This window comes from Tamandua tetradactyla, chromosome 7 (assembly GCF_023851605.1).
Source record: "Tamandua tetradactyla isolate mTamTet1 chromosome 7, mTamTet1.pri, whole genome shotgun sequence".
Classification (NCBI taxonomy): Eukaryota; Metazoa; Chordata; class Mammalia; order Pilosa; family Myrmecophagidae; genus Tamandua; species Tamandua tetradactyla.
Genome location: NC_135333.1, coordinates 113,367,041 through 113,385,631, shown reverse-complemented (window position 1 = coordinate 113,385,631; position 18,591 = coordinate 113,367,041). Strand labels below are relative to the sequence as shown.

The following is an 18,591-nucleotide window of genomic DNA, read 5'->3' as shown; positions in this document are numbered from 1 at the left end:
TCTTATATTAAAACAAAAGATTTCCTATATTACAATGTATTTACATTTGCATACTGAAGAGGTAAAGTGTCTAAGTGGCTATTTTACAGTCCTTTCTAATAAAATGTACAAAAACAAACAGAAGTACCGAGGATGCCGTTCGGGGGCCTTGACGGCGGCATAGAACGGGCTTGGACTTGGTCTGTGACTCCAGAGGTGCAGGTAGACCCATGAATCATGGTTAGCTTCAGGGAGGCCTCACTCAGAGTTTTAGTTTCTCCCCAACTCTTGCTTGGTGTTAAAGGGGGTGGGGGTGGAGAAGAGACCCCAAAAAACTGCTCAGTCTTCCCCAGAGTTGGAGAAGCTGGAGCACATTTGGTGAGCACTAGCCCTACGGAGTGGACTAGTGGCCTGGGAGTCCCTGGGTCAGCAAGAGTTGGCAGATCCCAGAGGCCTAGTTGAGACTGGGACTGAGTCTAAGTCCCATCACCACCTGTAACGTGCCAGGTTTCTGCTGCAGGGCAGACTGGTTGTGGACCAGCAGGGGTGGGGAAAGGTCCCCCTAATGACACAATTAGTATTCAAGGAAAATTAGTCACTGGCCAGTAAATTGGCCTAAAGGATCAGGGGTAGATCTCCTTTAATGCAACAAAAGAAGTAATACATCAGGAAAATAAATAGAAATGCCAGGTGCATCGGGGAGACCGAGGTCAGTTGGGAGAGGGCTCTTCCCTCCTCCATAGGCTTTGGCAGAGAATCGCTGGGCTGAAGAGGCAGGGATGCTTTAGGTCGCACACACAATGTGCCTCCCTTGGGGGCAGGAAGGGGGCTCAGAATGAATGCAGTGATTTGGGGTCTCATCTGGGGCTCTGAACCTCAGTTCCCGCTGCCCACCAACCAGTCTTTTGTGGAGGGCATCCTTTCTCCACGGTGGGCTCACAGGAGAGCTATTAATTCCAGGCTCAAAAGGCTCTCAAAACCAACTGTGAAATCTTCTGGTCTCAAAGCAGGGGTCCACTTACTTGAATCACCTCCTTCTTCAGGGCTCCAAGAGGAGGACGCAAGCCTGTCTTGTTCACAGCCGTATTGCCAGCGCTTAGCACAGTGTCTGGCACCCACCAGGCACACAGTAAACATTTGTTGAATAAATGCCTGGAGGGGAAGGCATAACCAGCCGGACAATGCACAGAAAAGGCTTAGGGCCCAGGGCCAAAAACCTCTCTGTGGGTTTGGGGACAGGGGAGGGGGAGGAACAGAGTACAGGAGAGCCTGACCCCCAGGGCACAGAGGGAATCTCAAGGCTGCCTGGGGACAGGCTCAGGTACAAGAACAAACATTTCCAGTGTGATTGAGCTGTGTGCGTTTGATTGGAGAATTTCTCTGTGGTTATTTTATAGGGATTTCTTTAAAAACAAAGAGTGAGAGGTAATCATCACATAGAGATGGTTTTCCTTTTACAAAAACTTAATAATAAAAAAAGTTAAAATCCAGACCCTTCCAATAAAATTAAAAATAATAATAATAATCAAACCACTCCAGTTAAAAGTTATGGCTTCAAAGTTATTATATACCTAAGATATGCTGACCAAATCACCACCCACTGCCGTGCTCCTAGACTTCATTAAATACTATATTCAGATTAAAATAACATGTTCAGCTCAGGCTGTTCCCCAGTAGGGCCCCTGAAGTGAATCAAATCTCCCATCTTCCCTCCACCCTGATCAGATAATCCAGTAAAATGAGACCCATGCAGATGCCTCCCTCCCATCCCAGAGTCCCTCCCCGCTCTCTGCCCTCCCCCGTTTCCCCTCCCCCCCAACCCACCACCACCCAGAATATACACTGCTGTTTCCAGAATCTGGGATCTAAAAGACAAGTGTGACATTCCAATCTGAGTCCCAAGATCTGGACTTCAAATTCCTCAGCCCTTCCTTGCTGTCGCTGAGGATGAAACCCTTGGGCTGGCTCCTTTCCCACGGCTGCTGCTGACCACAGCATGCAAGACTTCCGCCAAGACTCTCTGCCCACCCCACCTGGTTCCCTAACATTTTGATCCCAAAATCTCTCCTGCCATAGATAACTGGGCCAGCTTTGGTTCCATAGTCTGAAATGGAAAAGAGCTGTGTTGACACAGGAGTGGGCAGAGCAGCCTTCTAGGAAGGGAGCACTGCCGTAGCATGGGGGCTTTGGGGAAAGGGAGAGGGGGAGACCTCCAGGAAGGGGCACCAGGGCAACTAGATGCTGTTCACTACTGAACACAGAGGCACCAGCACGCAGAGACGGCATGACAACCACACCCCCGACCTGCACATGCACAGAAAGCTCAAGTAGGTAAGTGCACACCGACAGACACACACATACACACACACACACGTGGAAGGGTGTGGCATGGACCAGGCACAACAGGGGACACACCTCGGCACATGCACGGACAGCTGGACAGACAGGCAGCAGAGTCCATCTCCACTGGCAATCCCTGCAGATGACCGTGTGGGGGAGGAGGGGAGCACTTGGGTCAGAGCTGCCTGAGAGAGGGGCTCTCCTTCTGGCTCCTCTGGGCTGCCTCAGTGTGCTGTGGGTTGGTCCCTGAAGGGAAACCCTTAGTGCGGCTCAGCACTGGCAGCAACTCAGCTCCTTCTGGCTCCTCCGAGGCCACCCCTTTCACCACTCCCGGCTGTATGCCACAGGCACCGGAGTTTGCAGGACTTCTCATTACAACCAGTTCAAGTCGTGGCATTGAGTTCTCCACATGATTTGCTCTGAGTCTCCATGCCATTAGGAGGTAAAAAGAAAAGTTGTCTGTGTCTCACATCCAACATGGGAATGAGTGAGTCTCCTGGGCTCTGTCCCTCTTGCAGGCCAGGGGTCCTGGCCACAGAGGGCTGGGCAGAAACGAGAGGTAGGCCTCCATCGGACGCTCAGCATGGCAGCTGTGTGTGGTTCTCGCTGCCCAGGGTTGCATGTAAGGGGAAGGCGCAGGTTAGATCTTCACATCTTCCTGCACACTGAGCTGTGAGAGGGTCTTCTTAATGCGCAGAGCGGTCAGGCGGGCTGCACCGTTGGCATACCAGCACTCCCGCATCATCTTCCCCATCACCCGTAAGGCCTACACAGAGAGACCCGGGGCGTCAGTCCAACCGTGCCTGGTGAAAGCCTTTCTCATCTCTAGGCCCTTGCTCATTTCCCTGCTGCCTCTTCCGCAGTCCAGGATCTGGACTACAAATCCCCTTCCCTCCCCGATGTCAGGGAAACACTTTGTAAGCTTTCCTCTCCCCCTGGCTCTTCCTGCCTTAAGGGACAGGTTGTGTAGGTGAGAGGGCAAAGCTGTAGAATGGAGAGTGGAAACCCTTCTGGAAGCAAGTACAGCCAGCCATTCCCATAATCTGGATTGTCTTGAAAGAAATGCCCCCAAACAGCAACAGATCTCACCTCAAAATCACTTCAAGTTAGAGAATACTTTGGTAAGAATGACTGCTTACTAATTATGTTTTTAAAAAACCAAAAAGAGCCTGTAAAGCTATGATTCATATACAGGGAAAGGAAGCAGTGAAGGAGGAGGGGGGAAGTGCTTAAAAGCACTCTGCCATTTCCCAGACAACAAAGGAGACCATGACAGGCCAAGAGGGGAAAGGGAAAGGGTACTACAGACTACTACTGGTTCCTGAGGGCTACAAACCTGACCCCCTACTGCCCTAGGCCAGTGCTTTTCAAAATTATTTTTAGCAGTTGAACCCATTTTCCTGTGTGGGCCCCAAGATATAAAACTAGAACAGCATGACCTGGGACGGGGTGGGGCTCAAGACAAGGTCTCTCAGCCTCACCCTCAGGCCCTGAGACGTAATAAGCCCTAACCTGAGAGTTGGGAGGAACATTTTGAAAAAAGCTGCCCTATTATGCAACAGGAAAGCATCAACTGAGTAATTTTATTTTTAAATGCAGAAATGCCCTCTAGTGGTTATGGTCTTCAAAAACAGTCACAGAGTGAAAAGGCTTCTGCACTTAGCTAGGCAAACTTGTCTTTCCCCTGAAGATTCTTAAGCCCCCAGAACTCCACGTTTATTAGGAATGTGTCATAAATTTATCCTCATTTCCATTCTTTCCATCAAATGTCCCCCCTCACCTCCACTGCTATTTGTCCCCAATTCAAGATCTCCATCCTAACCCCTTCACACATTTTCTTCCTTCCGTCTTCTGAGGTTCTAGAAAGGCCACTCCTCTCACAAACATGTCCTCTTCCTTCATTCTTCCAAACCCTCGGAGGAGCTTCTTTGTGTGGATGCCTCTTTGCAACACTTCCACAAAACTCAGCTCACCCCTGGGGCACTGGAGCTATTTTTGTAGATCAATAGATCTCATAGCTCCTGGGTCTCTAGTTCACAACTTCCCTTATCTGTGTCCTGGGGACAAAACCTTTTCTTTTAGCCCTCAATTCAAACAGCACCCTACAGTGCCCAGGATAAGGGACTGTGGCCCCAAAGGTCTCAATAAATGAGAGCACAGGCCCACTGACACACACACTCAGTGGGTATCTGTCAGGGTTGGCCCAGCTGTAGGGAAATCCTTTTATGAGGCAGAGAACTCAGGCAGACAGAAAAGCGGAGAAGGCAGCATCTTACCTCATAGCTCTGCCACCAGTTGGGGATGTTGGGCCGTAGCTTTTGGTCACATACGACCTTTCGCATTTCCTCAATGGAAGGATCAGAGGGCACTAGGTCATAATATGGCAGCTGATATTCTTCATGAACTCCTAGGAGAAAAGAATATGTCTACCTGAGTTACCAACAAAAGGAAGAGATTACTCAAAAGCCAAAGACAACACCCACACTGCGGTCTATAAATATCATTTCACACTGAAATGAAACAAAGCTCCTTGAAGAAGTTGGTCAATTCTAGGAACGGAACAGGAAATACACAAGCTTAGCCAGGAACAACTTTCAAAAAGCAAGCAAACAAAGACTATTGGGTCAGGACAAAAGGACTCAGGTATCAATCTGAAAAGCCCCCAAGTGGCCAAAAATGAGAACATTTAAGCAACAATAAGACTAATAATTTAAATGGAAACAAATATTTTTAAAAACATACTGATACTTAAAAAAAAACCCTCAATCATCTTCGTAGAATGCTAGGGAACAAATTCATTCTGAAAAATGATAAAGAGGTAAATAAATAGAAAGAATCAAGCATTATCCTGCCTTTCCTATTCAAACTATACAATGTGGTAACCAAATAGATTAATCAGATGAAGTGTCTCCTTAAAGAAGAATCCTGTTAATACATGAAGATTTATAAAATCAGAATACTGACATTTGCAACCTCTAATGAACTTGGATTTGACGTTGATCACTGATGGTCGCTAATATCACCAAAAGAGAGATAACCAAACATTATGTGACTCGTGATGGAAGTACAAGAACAGCCCCTAGACTTTTGCAAAAAAAAAAAAAAATCAAACATGGTTCTAGCTGCTAGATATAACTACAGATATGCGGGAATACCAGAAACAGGAGACCATGTTAATTCAATGGGGAAGCAATCAACAAAATTTAGGCTAGGAAACTTCACAAGACATATGAACCAGATTCTCCAATATACAAACTGCAGAAAGAAAAAAAATGAAGACAAAACCTTTAGATTATAAGCGACTGAAGAGACTATCAATCAATCAAAGGCAATGGATGGACCTTATCTGGACCCTGATTGAACAAACTTTTTAAAAAATTAGGAGCCAGTTAGGGAAATCTCAACACTGACTATTGGATGATAAGAAATAAACATTCATTTAAAAAAAAAATGTGATAACACTATTGCCTTTGTAAGTCCTTATCTTATAGTAACAAGTTGAAATATTTTCCATCATAAAAAGTTAATTAAAAAAATTCAATGATATGGGTGCACAGGCGGTTCAGCGGCAGAATGCTCACCTTCCATGCGGGAACCTGGGTTCGATTCCTGGACCATGCACCCAAAAACAAAACAAAAACAAAAACAAAAAAAACAAATTCAATCATTCCAGAGTCCCAGGTTCAACTGCCACCCCCAAAGAGAAAAAAACAGAAAACAAAAAACAAATTCATAGATGCCAGAGTCCCGGGTTCGATTCCCGGACCCCACCCATGCAAAAAAAAAAAAAAAAAAAATCAATGAAACTTTTTACATGCCTTTTTTTTTTCCTTAGGAAAATCCCTACTGTCCTGAGCTAATGGTACAGAATTTTAAACAGAGTCTGACTTTTTAATTATCTAAAGGGCAGTTAAGAGCTTGAAATCTGACTTCACATTGCTGGAGCTTGAAGCTTTATTAGCTATGCGACCTTGGACCAACCACCTAACCTCTCTGTGATATTTCTTCTGCCAAATGGTGACAACAATAGTACCTGTGGGTTTATAGTCAAGATTAAGTGAGTTTATAACACATCAAGTGCTGAATAAATGTCATCTATTAATAAAATATACTTAGCCCCATTTTCCAGGTGGCATAAGAAAGAAAAGATTAACTTATTCACAATTTAAGACGTGTGCAACCAAATTCTTATTAATCCTGTTTTATATGTATATATTGGTCAGAAATTAAGATTCACAATTCCATGGATAATACTTGTAGGCACCTCCATAATTTGGATCTTACCAAACGTATATAGAGGAATAAGAATAGTAACACATAAAAGGATTCTGCTGGAAGATTTACCAGGATTTTGTTGTTGTTGTTTGGTTTTTGTACCAGTTGTTTTTAATTCAACCACTTTCACTAACCTGGAATCTCTCACATAAGAGATAAACGGCTGAGGACAGGGTTATACTAGGAAGGTGGTTCTTGAACTTGACATGGTAGAACACCTGGAGTCACCGTGCTCTTTGCGAAGTATGTCAAAAAAGGTTGATATACTAAGCTGACGATAAAAAATTGTTTTCTGCTAAATCACATACCACCTTTTACTAATTCTTACATGGATAAGCAGTTGCATGTATCGAAGATTTAAGAAAGAATTATGGGAGGGAAAAAAACCTCATTTTGAGAAAATTCTATACATTAGTAAACTTTATCCTGCAAACTGAGAAATTACCATGATTACTGCAGCAATGAAATACCAGAGTTTCCAAGGAACATGGCCTAGGAACCAGAGTATTAGAATATACTTCCTCGAGTAAAGGGGTCTTGCATTCATCTTGAAGAAGTTGGCCAATTCTAGGAATGGAACAGGCACTTGCCACCTCCATGGGCCAATTAAAAAAATGGCACAATGCACCACAAAAGAAAGGAGGCAGTAAAACACTAGCACCCTCAGGTGATCCCACATTCTGCAAAGGGAGATAGGGAGTAAGAGAAGACAAAAAAGAAAGGTACCTCCAGAATTGCATCTTCGAGCAATCTCCCAATATACGAGCCCAAGGGCATAGATATCAGCACATTTAAAGGAGTCGAAGTGTTTCATGTTAATGGTTTCATCAAGTACTTCAGGAGCCATGTATCTGTGACAGCAAAGGAAACAGGATCATGCACAGGTAGATTTAAGCAATGATTTCTCTCTTTATATCGAAGTTTTGATTCAGGGGCCCTCTCCATGTAGGACTAGACACCCCTCAGCTCAGCGGCAGAGCATCACCTTAAGAAAGTCCCCTGGGGAGGGGGCAGGGATCAATTCTCTTCACTGCAATTGCTCGTATATTTTGGATTCAAATCTGAATACTTCAGCAGATTTGGCTATATTCTTATTCATGTCTCTACTTTTTTAACCATCAAGATTTGTTTATTTTAAGCATGTTTTGATTTCTTGGCAGAGGTACTTGCACCACGGGCGATGTGGCAGCAATAGCCCAAATGACCTGGTTGCTACTGAGCTCTTTCACCTTGTCGAACGTAGCCACAGTGATCGGCTGAGCTTAAATTTCATCCTGAACTTCTTCTGATATCTTACCCCATTGCAGACATGTGAAAATTAGTTCTAGGTAGTTGTCAAAGTCAACCTTAATTACCACTACCAGAGCCACCCCCAGCTGCTACAGTAAGGCAAATCAGGGGATCATCTCTGGTCTCACACTTTGGGGACTGTGTAGCTGCAATGATTCAGATAAGAAGGAAGGAAAAAAGCAGTGGTGCAAATTAGTGAAATTCACTTAGGTTCAGTGGGTAAACAAACCCCTTTGTCCACCCTTTTAAAAGGCATTCCAGTTTTTAACTCATGAAGTCAATCTTGCAATTACAATTCCTTACTTCTTACTTCACTTCTGGATGGAGCAGGAAACAGGCTCATGAACTTTATGGATGCCCCAATCTCCACCCCAGATTAACTCTGCTCCTAACTCTGACAGGCCTGCTCTCTAACCCCAAGCAGACCACACTCCCAGCATCCTTAGGGGTCTCTGTACAAGCTGCTCCTTGGGACTATAACATTTTCCCTCTTCCCCTGGGGAAGCCTGGTGCATACCTCCCTTCCAAATCCTGTTCCAGAGTCTCTTCCTACATTAGGTATTAACAAAGCACATTTTGCTTTGTTTCTTCAATTTTTATCCTCCTCCTCACCCCTCACCATGTGTACAGTCCTGTGAAACTAAGCTCTTGGCATTTGTGTCCATGAGATGCATCCTGTGTAGCTTTCTGGCCTCAGGAGAAGGTGTTTAACTTGACTTCCGCTTTCTAAAAGCAAGGACCACATCTCTTTTTTTCCTGTCCCTCCTTCTCATGTGTTTATAGGAAAGGACACACATTACTCAGTACAGCTGCTAAACTAGGAAAGAGGCCCAGGGTCTTCCTACCGTTTTGTTCCCACCCTCTGATTTGGGGCAATGTCAATGGTGTCTGTGACCGCATCATGACGGACAGCCAGGCCAAGGTCTGCGATGGCACACATGCCATTTTTCTTTACTAGGATGTTCTTTGACTTCAAGTCTCGATGAGCAATTCCAGGCTTCCCTGGCAGAAAAACAAAACAAAACCATGGCTCTTTAAAGAAATACAGGATAAAGGTTAAAAGTATAGACTCTGAAGCCAGACAGTATGGGTTCAAATTCTGGCTTTTGCCTCCCACTAGCCCAGTGACCCTGTAAAAGAGAATCAACCCATCTGTACTCTGGTCTTTTCAGCCATCCAATGAGAACGCTGACTGTTCATGTTTCACAGGCATGTTGTGAAGGTTAAATGCATTAATGTAGTAAGCAGTTAGGAGGGCAGGTGTATTAGGTAATGTTATCACTTCTATTTGTCTTCCCTGAACTAATACTAATATGCCCAGGTACAGAGCTACCAAAGAATTCAAAGAAAACTTGCTATGTTCACAACCAAACAGGTCTGAAAATGAGGACTGCTAATAATCACTGCTTAGCCAACAAACAGGAACAAACTTTAATAGTTTGTTTTCTATTGTGGCCAGGATAGGCTGTTCCCTGGTTAACTAGGCATTGGGGAACACACCTGCCAAGGCTCTCTTAAACAGATGAGATCACAGTCAACAAAAAGGAAAGCAAAATGTCTTTTTCCACCAGGAAAGTCTTCCTAGATTAGGAAATCCCAGCGTCTAATTCACCAAGCTGTCTTTAACCCAGCTGTCCCTACCAATGAACCTGCGAAATTACCAAACCGATACTCCTGTGCACATTAGCTTGTTTTATTTTCTTAGTTCCATTATTTTACATTATTACTGTGGCTTCTGAAACAATTATTCCTCAATAAACACTAGCTCATCCATAAACAACTATGTCAGGCAACTGGATGACAAATAACTGAACATTTACAGTATAGAGTCCCTTGAGGGAGTTCTAAAGACAAAAGATAAAGAGCAAACTCCTTTAGAGAGTTCTTGTTCTCATGCAAGTAAGTGCAAACCTCTCTCCTTCTGGTTAGACTGTAGTTCCTGAGGTTCAGCTCTGACTTTCCCAGTGAAAAAGAATTCTGGGGACTAAATCAGGGGCAAACCCAGCTTCACCTGCTGCTCCTTGGCTGGACCCACTCACCTTGTGTGCCTACGATCTCCATGTGCAGGTGTGCCAGCCCACTGGCAGCAGACAGAGCCAGTTTAATCATTCCCTCGATGGTCACTGTGTACCGGTTAAGATAATCAAATAGGGAGCCATGCTCATGATAATCAGAAACCAGCCACAGCTGCGTCCAGGTGCCATTATCTGCAGAGAATCACAGACAAGCTCCAGAAAAGGCATAACTGTCAGCAAAATGATTAAGCAGGAAGGGAGGAAAATGTGCACACCACAAAATCCTGACAGACTCCTGAATTTACATTTCTTACCGCTACACCTCCTGCTGCCACCCTCTATGCCCATCTGATCTATCGGTTTTAAGCTCCAGTAAGGACAGAGGAATATTTCTTTCCTGGATCTGCCTCCTTATATCTTGTAAGTAAGCTGCAAGATTCTGGACGGTATTACCTTTTTTAAACCAAATGTGAAAACATGGGCTATCCCCCATAGACTAGGAAGCACACAGGGAAAGTAACTAGTGGCATCTGTTTAGGTTGCTCGTCGTGTTTGATCCTGACAAGACATAATCACCACCATGCTAGCAACTACAAGTGGTGGTAACTACAAGTGGTGGTGTCCACTTCCATCACCCAGGAAGGCATTTCCACCCAGGAAGGCATTTCAGTTTCTCCTCTGTGCTCCAACGACACACTGAACACAACCCAACCACCGTGCCTGTCTCATCTGTAATGTTTCTTTTCAAGTCTATTGCTTACCAGCTTATGAGCTCTCATTCTTATATCCCAGTAAAAAAAAAAAAAACAAAAACTCTTGTCAATTCATGAATAGCATACTCCAGAGAGGTCATCTTATCCTCAGAAGAACAATGGAAGTTGGAGAAAATACATTTTTATCTTCTCTCTTTTAAACACTGGAGGAGAGGGAACACAGTGGAGTAGAGAGAAGGAGGAGGGCAGAGGGAGGGAGGGAGGGGGAAAACAAAAACCCAAAAGCTGGTAACCTAATTATGCTGTGCTGCTGTCAATAGGAAGACTGGAAATTGAATGGATACCTCCCAGATTCTAAGTTGGTGCTATTTCTAGGACACCAAACAATGTATCATGTTAAAAAGGCAAGAATGAAGGAGTGAGATTTTTTTCCTTCTTTCCTTGGCCCTACTATGGATTTCAACAGCCAGATCGCTACTCACACAAGTTGCCAGAATCAATAAAGGGAGTGGCTCCTAGAAAAGCACTTGGCTTCATTTAATTACAAGTCAGGGGTCCTCCCAACATACCCCTCCTTACATTCAAATCAGCCTGATTTGAAGTCTCTGCAGTTGAGTTAAAAGGGAAGACATCTTTTGATCCTCTAAAATATACATAAGATTTAAATTTTATTAAAAGGTGATGCTGCTTTAAAAAGGAATAGCTTACTCAGAGGGAATAAAAATCCTCCCTTTCCCCTTTCCCTTGAATTTGAATCCAAGAATCTTCAGCTTGGGGGCAGCTGAGGCCATTACAAACCCCTGGAGCAGTGAAGGAATGAGCAGTCTGCTGCTGTTTTAGGAAAGAACAATAGATACTATGCATCTTCCTGAGGCTTTACAGACACCGACTTCTAAAACCTCTGTGTCACCGGAGCAGACTGTGCCCAAACTGCCAGAGAGATCCTTCTAGAATGTAATACAATCACATCGAGGCCCTTTCTCAATTGAGGGACACTACTTGCCCAAGTGTCTTTCCCTCTTCCTGGGAGCTCTGTGAGGGCAGGGACTGTGTCTTGTTGTTGTTGTTGTTGTTGTGTGCGTGTGTGTGTGTGTGTGTGTGTGTGTGTGTGCAGGACTGTGTCTTGTTTTGTGTGTGTGTGTGTAACCCAAGTAGTCAATAAATGTTGCTGAGTTAATGAAAGAAATTTAAATTATTCCCATTATCTTCAGAATCAAATACAAACTTCTCAAAAAGGCCCATCATAACCCGGCTCTCCCTGCCTCTACGCCCACATCTTTTGCCACAGCAGCCATTCCCAATACTTCCACACACACACCCCCAACACTTTTCCTTTGCACACATGTCTGGATTTGCCTTTCCCACTGGGCTTTTTCCCCCTGGCCAACTCTTGCCAGCCACTTTGCTTCCATCACGCTTGGGTGTGACTTCCCTGGAAAGGCCTCCCCTGGTGCCCACCCCCAGCCAGGTTCATGCTCACTGGAATAGCTTGTGCTTACCTCCTGTATCAATTGCTATTTTATTTGTCTCTGCTAGGTACTGAGGTCTGCAAAAAAAAGGGATGTGCCTGGGCACATAAGAGAGACCCAAAAACTAAAGCAAAAATAGAAGGGAGAAGAAGGAGGAAGTAAGGGACGTCAAGTACAGGCCAGGCCCAAAGCTGAGCTTGGAGACCACTGGGTTGGCACTCCCAAAGGAAGCAGGCCATCCCACCTCTGTGCCTGCTGCACTAGAAACACATGCATGATGCTGGTCATGCCACAGAATGTGGGCGACATGCCTTTCTGCCCTACAGGGCTGTCCTTTCCTGGCAGGAGTTGAGGCTACAATTCCTCATTCCAGTGCTTTCAAAATAACCTTACTGGAACCTCTGCAGATATGACACAGGGGTTTTGGGCAAGTATAAAAGAAGGAAAACTGACCAGGTAGGATGAGGGGGTTCATCTTGTTTATTTGCTTAATAAATTGGGCTTCAGTATAAGCTTTTCCCAAATGCAGGGCATTTATGTCTTTAGAAAGTTTGAAAACCATTATCTTATTCAGATTCTCTTTCTATGAGAATAACTATGAAGGCAAATACAGTTGTGCTGCTACACATCCTATTCAATCTCTCCAGTAACCCCAGCATCTAGGAATGCTGCTGGCAATGGGACACCTGCACCCAAACCCAGACCTTTACCTTTATTATCAGCGGCAATAAATCCAAGGATGTTTTCGTGGCGCAGCATGACTGTCTGATATATCTCTGCTTCCCGGAACCAAGACCGTTCTTCACGAGAAGAGAAAATTTTCACAGCTACATCACCACCCCTCCAGCGGCCGCGCCATACTTCCCCAAAACGGCCCTTGCCAATAATCTCCTGTAAAACGATGGTTCGGGCCACTGTGCGCTGGACAAAAAGGGGCAGCCCTGTGAGCAAAAGAACAGAAAGAAACCTGCCATTGTAAATTTGTTAAATTGTGCAATGCCTACTGTTCATTGCTATGTTGGAAAGGCCCTTAACACAGTGTCTCCATTCTACATGGTTCATTAACCACGGAGAGTCGCAGGCGCCCCTGCACCACCTCTAGATAACCTGGCTAGGCTAAGCCTGGTGGTGAATGGGAGTGAACACAGAGAGAGATGCGTGATCACGTGTTCCTTATCTGAGCACTTTCATCTCTCAGCTAGTATGAATGACAGATTTTAATGTAAACATTTGGCCAGATTTACCAATTCTTCAGCCAGCCACCTGTGGGCCAATCCACCCACATGTGCTTTATTCTGATGGAAGAGGAAAGAGCACAGAAGATGCAAGTAGGGCCTGTGGGCTGGAGCCACCTTCTGACTGCTCTGCTCGTTACCCACTAGAGGGCAGTGCTGCGCACCCCAAGAAAGTAGAACCATCATTGCTTCCTTACACTGCAAGAAATCCCACCTCTCTCCAAAGAGATCAAAGTTCTCCTCAGGTGATTCTGAGTTCTGGATGGAGAATGGGTACTATCTGTGCTTATTCTAAGATTAATTTTACTGTCTTCATAGGCCTCATTTATTGCTTTATTTGGTTCATACAATGTCTCCCTATCTATCCAATCACCCTTACATCATGACTGACTGACACACTCACTCCCTTCTCCCAGGCCAAATAAACAGATAAACAGATTTATTATTAATCCCTAAGTCTTGTGCACGTGAACTACCATTACATGCTTGCTATCAGGCACTATGCCAAGGGCTTTACATGAAGTATAGCATTTCCTCTATGAGATACCCCCTATAAGGTGGGTACATTATTATTTAACCCATTTTACAGAAGAGAAAACTAAGGCTCAAAGAGGAAGGTTAAGTGACTCTTTCAAATTCATACAAGCAGTAAGTGGCAAAGTTTGTGCTTTTAACTACAGCTGTATAGAACCACCAAAATGTTTCTCAAATTAGACCCCTCCTCTCCATCCTCTCTGAGCCTGTCCTAGCTCAGGCCCTTCTTTTAAAAGGCTTCCAACTGGTTTTTCTGCCTCCCAGCGTGCCCTGCTCCTGCCCCGCACACCCACACACACACAGCCCTACCACACCCCACCCTCCCCAACAGGAGGCTGGCAAATGAATGAATCCATCCTCCACACCGTCAAAATTCCTACCAAAGGAAAGTATACATATTCATTTGCTCACAGAAGAATTTTCAGTAGCTCTCTCTAAGCTCGAAGATGAAGTACATCACTCAAGGTCCTTCACACCTGGCTCAGCCTACCTTTCCCAGCGAGCACGCCACGGTGGCCTCCTTCTCATTTCCTAAACACATCATGAACTTTCAGGCTTTCTTGTCCTTTCACTCAAGGTACTTTTCTTGGCCTAGAATGTTTCCTGCCTCCTCACCTCTCTCAAAAATTCCAACTCATCCTTTAAGACCCCTTCAAATGAGTCCTCTTCTATGAGTCTCTTCCCAACCAACCATCCATTTCTCCTCTCCAATCTTGGACCAGTCCCTTTATCATCTTTGTTTGCCCTATATCACCTGGAGGGTACTCAACAGATATTTGTTAAAATGAATGGAAAGTCACATAGGCAGCATGGACTTATTACTTTAAAAACCACATCATTAAAACTCCAATACCCTGGAAGATCTGCATACCCTACTCTGAGGACAGACTGCACCACCCAGAGAGGAATAGTCACTAGCTATTTTGCTCCAGATGACTACACAACCACCATGGTCTTTCCTTGGCATCAGCCAATCCTCATCTTAAAAAGACTCCAAAAAACCAGAGCCCCTCTCTGCTTGCAGCAAATCAAGTCACAGAGTCATCTAGGCAGTTCCAACTACTACCCTACCTCTTTCAGCAAAGAACAAGCCATACATTTTCTCTTTCTTAAAATATGCAGCTTTTAAATATATCCATCATTTTGGCTCTCTGCTGCAGAGCTTAATAAAGGCAAAACCACTGAAATTCAGATGTCACAGCTCAAAGTATTCCTTGTTTGCAAGGAGAAATGTCTGGCCATGACTGATGGCATAATTTCCCTACAAAACAAGTCTTGTCACATGGCATGGAGACTTTATACATAAAAAACACAAAATCCTCACAAACAAGATCCTGTATGTTTTAGCTAGAATGGCAACAGTCATCTCTGTGGATGATTTCTTTCTTTTTTTTTTCTTTAATACAGAATGGAATAACAGTCACCAAAATAATTGTTTAGCTTCATGAAAAGAATCTTTTGCAATCATGGTCACATCCAGTAACTAGCCAATCTAATACCCTGAGGCCTAAACAACCCCAATTCCCTTTACTGTAAATTCTGGCCTCATGATCAAGTGTTTGCTCTGAATCCTTCGTCTAAGTAAGACTCAGTTAACAAGAGCGGTACAGGAAATGGTGCTGATGCTACACAAGAGCCCAAGCTGTCTGTATTTTAACCTCCACCAAAACACCCTTGGACAACTGGTACAAGTCAATGATTCACCAAATTCCGACTCTAAGCTTCATTCAATGACCTTAAACTCCCCTTGTGGTTGCCCAGAGATCAATGATTAGCTGTCACCACCTCACAGGAATCCGGCACACTCCTGTTTCAACACAGGGGCCCTGAAATTGAGCACTCTACTGCTCAGGTGGAACCAGCTGAATTTTAATAGATCTACAGGTATGAGGCTCTGAGAGAGGTAGGGTTTCTGGAATAGAGAGCTAGCTTTGCATTTGACCTTTGGAACCTCAGGGAAGGAAAGGTTTCCTGTGAATACAGTATCTTATATTATTACACGTCAGACTCCAAAAGAAGGGGAATTATGAAACCTAATGACTCAATGCTGGTAGAAACAAATGCAGGGCCCGGCCTGCTCCATCCACACGCTGCCCTGTGGGGAAAGGGCAGCGAAGGCCGAGGACGGGCACGACGCCCTGAAGAACTCAGTACCTGAGCCGGACCCTGACGTGGAGAGATCATAGACGAGGTCCTGGAGCGTCTTGTCTTTGGAGAGACACATTTCGCACGAGGGATCTTCCATGTCTAGTCTCTGGCGGTTGTGATAGACCCGCTGATGATAGTTAATGACAAGGAAAACAATGATAATGATGAGAAACAGGAGGAACACTGGGCCAGCGATGATGCCCACCAGCTCCACGGGGCCCCACATGGAAGGGTGCTCGGGCTCCTTGAGGTGACCTGGGACAAGCAAGAGGGAAGGGAAAGAACAGAGAGTAAAACGAGAGGAAGCTGTGGCTTTATTTACCCCCAGAGCCTCCCCCACAAGTGAAAAAAGGCCCTTTCCATTAGTGTGTTCAGCGTTCCCTTGATCTAGTCAGTCTTACTGGAGTAATCTGTCTGCTGAGACACTCACAAACACGGAACTTGAGTTCAGGGGCGCCTATCAGCAGTCAAACCTACAGCTGGCTTTGCAATTATACAGCATTTCATGGCACTACTCCCACCTCAAACCCTCGCCCTTCCCTCAACTTGCACTTTCTACTCTGCAGGTATAACAGTCCCTCTAATCTCTCTCCCTCTCTACTGATCTCCTCAGGAACACCTTCTTAGAACCCCTTGATGGCACACTTGCAAATGGGGTAGTATGCAGTATTACCCAGTCTTGACCACTGTCCTTCTCTTCCAATTCTAGTCCCTTGCCACAGGTTGTCACACTCACCCCTTCACACAGCTCAGGAGTCAGTCCCACACCCTTCTAAAGTGATTGGCCAGCCTGGCTCTTTCATTCTTGACCAGAGTTGGCTAGAGTTGTTCAGCCACTATCCAAAACCCAGCTTTCAACCCCTTAAAACACCCATCTCCTTGACCCCTCAATCTGCAAACCTGACTTGGGAGGAATCCCCTCTGTTGTCACCTAGGGGAACATCAAAAAGACACCCTGACCCATTATTAAACACAGGGATTGGGGAAGAGTAGAGAAGGATGAAATGACAGGGGTGCCCTACCTCCAAGATGAGCCAAAGTCCAACAAGGGTGTCCACTCACCACTGGGCACCCTGAGGTCGATCTTGTTGCAGAAGTCGGTATAGCAGCAATGGGTGTTGCGCAGGTCCTCTGAGCTCAGGCAGTAGAAGGGCTTCCCGGCGGGGACCAGCTCCACTTCGGGGATGCAGGTGCGCACATGGTGCTCCATCCCATCCAGGTTGAAGATGGAAACCATGCAGGCCCCATCTGTTTCACAGGTGTAGTTGGCCTGGAGGCAGCTAGTGCAGGCACACAGCAGAGCTGCAGGAAATGTGGGAGTCAACATTGGTGGTGGGATCTAATCAGAGGCCCTTTGCCAGACATAGAATATCATCTCTTGGCATACTTGATATTCCAAAATGGGGAGCTTTTATAGAAGGGCCCAAATGGGGCACAACACCTGCTTGTTTATTCAGCTCACAAACAAGGCTTTTTAAGCCTCACTGTTTTCCTATAAGTGCTCTATTTTATGCTTATCGGGGAGAGAAACTACCTTTTAAACTTTGCCTTAGATGTACTACAAACTATTATGCGTCTGGGAAAGAGGTTTTCCTTCAAATTTATATAACCTATAGATGAGAGGAAGTCATCATCCCTCTGGAAGATATAGGATTCCTCCCCGCTCGGCTCTCCTCCCCCAAACCGCCTAAGTTCTTTGGAGCCATCATCTTCCCAATCTCTTTTCTCGGGTACCTGGTATGCCCACAGTTTCCGGAATGTAATATGATTGCTTGCACACATTTAATCCTTTGCACAGGTAATTCTGCCACTGTAATTCTTTTTTTTCCTGGCTAATTGCTACAAACAATTACTTCAAAATTCGACCCAAACATCACCTACCTTGGTAAACTTCTCCTAACCACTCCATTGTTGTCCCCCTCCCTGTACCTGGTGTTAAGTGCCCCACTCATGAGACTCTGGGCCCACAGCCTCTGTCACAGCACTTAGGGGCGGGTCTCTGCTTGTTCTTTATCTCCAGACCCGGCACAGCACCCAGCATGGCGAAAGCACAGTTCTTTGCAAGTCTCCATTCAGCTGGCCTGCTTGGGGAGCACTTATTCCTGAGCATCCTGACTATAAAACATAGCTCCTAAGCATACCACACCACCCCAGTAACTTCACTAAAATGAACCACAGATCAAAATCCAAACACCGAGTGGTTTTGAATATTTTCCACGGGAAAGGAAAGGGAAGCTCACATCCATTCAACTACTAAATGCCAAAAGCATCATATATACACTCTCAATTCAGGAGAAAACAGTTACAACTTGAACATTTTATTTCAGACTATACTGCTTGGGGTAAAAAGAGAAGAGAGGAGGAAACGAAGATAAAAGCAGAAGTGAGTAACCTTTTCTGTTCATTCCTTTAGCAGTTTCACTCACTTTTTACTGCTTTTTTCTCTCCTCCAGTACCATCTAACTCCAAAGGAGATAATATTAGTGGCTGCCTCATAAAGCTTGTTCTGAGGATAAAATGAGATGATGCATAAAAAGCACTCAACAAATTTAAGCTACCCCAAAAGGCCCCTGGGTATCACTTTAAAATAAAA

The 18,591-nt window shown here is 44.9% G+C and overlaps 1 protein-coding gene across 3 annotated transcripts in view; it reads right to left on the bottom strand.

Moving 5' to 3' along the window:
• Positions 1-1,122: 1,122 nt before the first annotated feature.
• ACVR1B (activin A receptor type 1B) overlaps positions 1,123-18,591 on the bottom strand; it is a 38,882-nt gene continuing 21,413 nt past the window's right edge. Inside the window, exons 2-9 of one of the 3 annotated variants that reach the window (XM_077110732.1) lie at positions 17,061-17,300; positions 16,005-16,253; positions 12,792-13,022; positions 9,924-10,091; positions 8,730-8,886; positions 7,321-7,445; positions 4,596-4,726; positions 1,123-3,085 (exon numbers count right to left, since the gene is read on the bottom strand). In XM_077110732.1, coding sequence (XP_076966847.1) covers positions 2,960-3,085; positions 4,596-4,726; positions 7,321-7,445; positions 8,730-8,886; positions 9,924-10,091; positions 12,792-13,022; positions 16,005-16,253; positions 17,061-17,300 — 1,427 coding nt within the window. In that variant the 3' untranslated portion in view covers positions 1,123-2,959. Of the gene's footprint in view, positions 3,086-4,595; positions 4,727-7,320; positions 7,446-8,729; positions 8,887-9,923; positions 10,092-12,791; positions 13,023-16,004; positions 16,254-17,020; positions 17,301-18,591 lie in introns of those variants that run through there. The other 2 variants (XM_077110734.1, XM_077110733.1) reach the window with 2 other exon arrangements.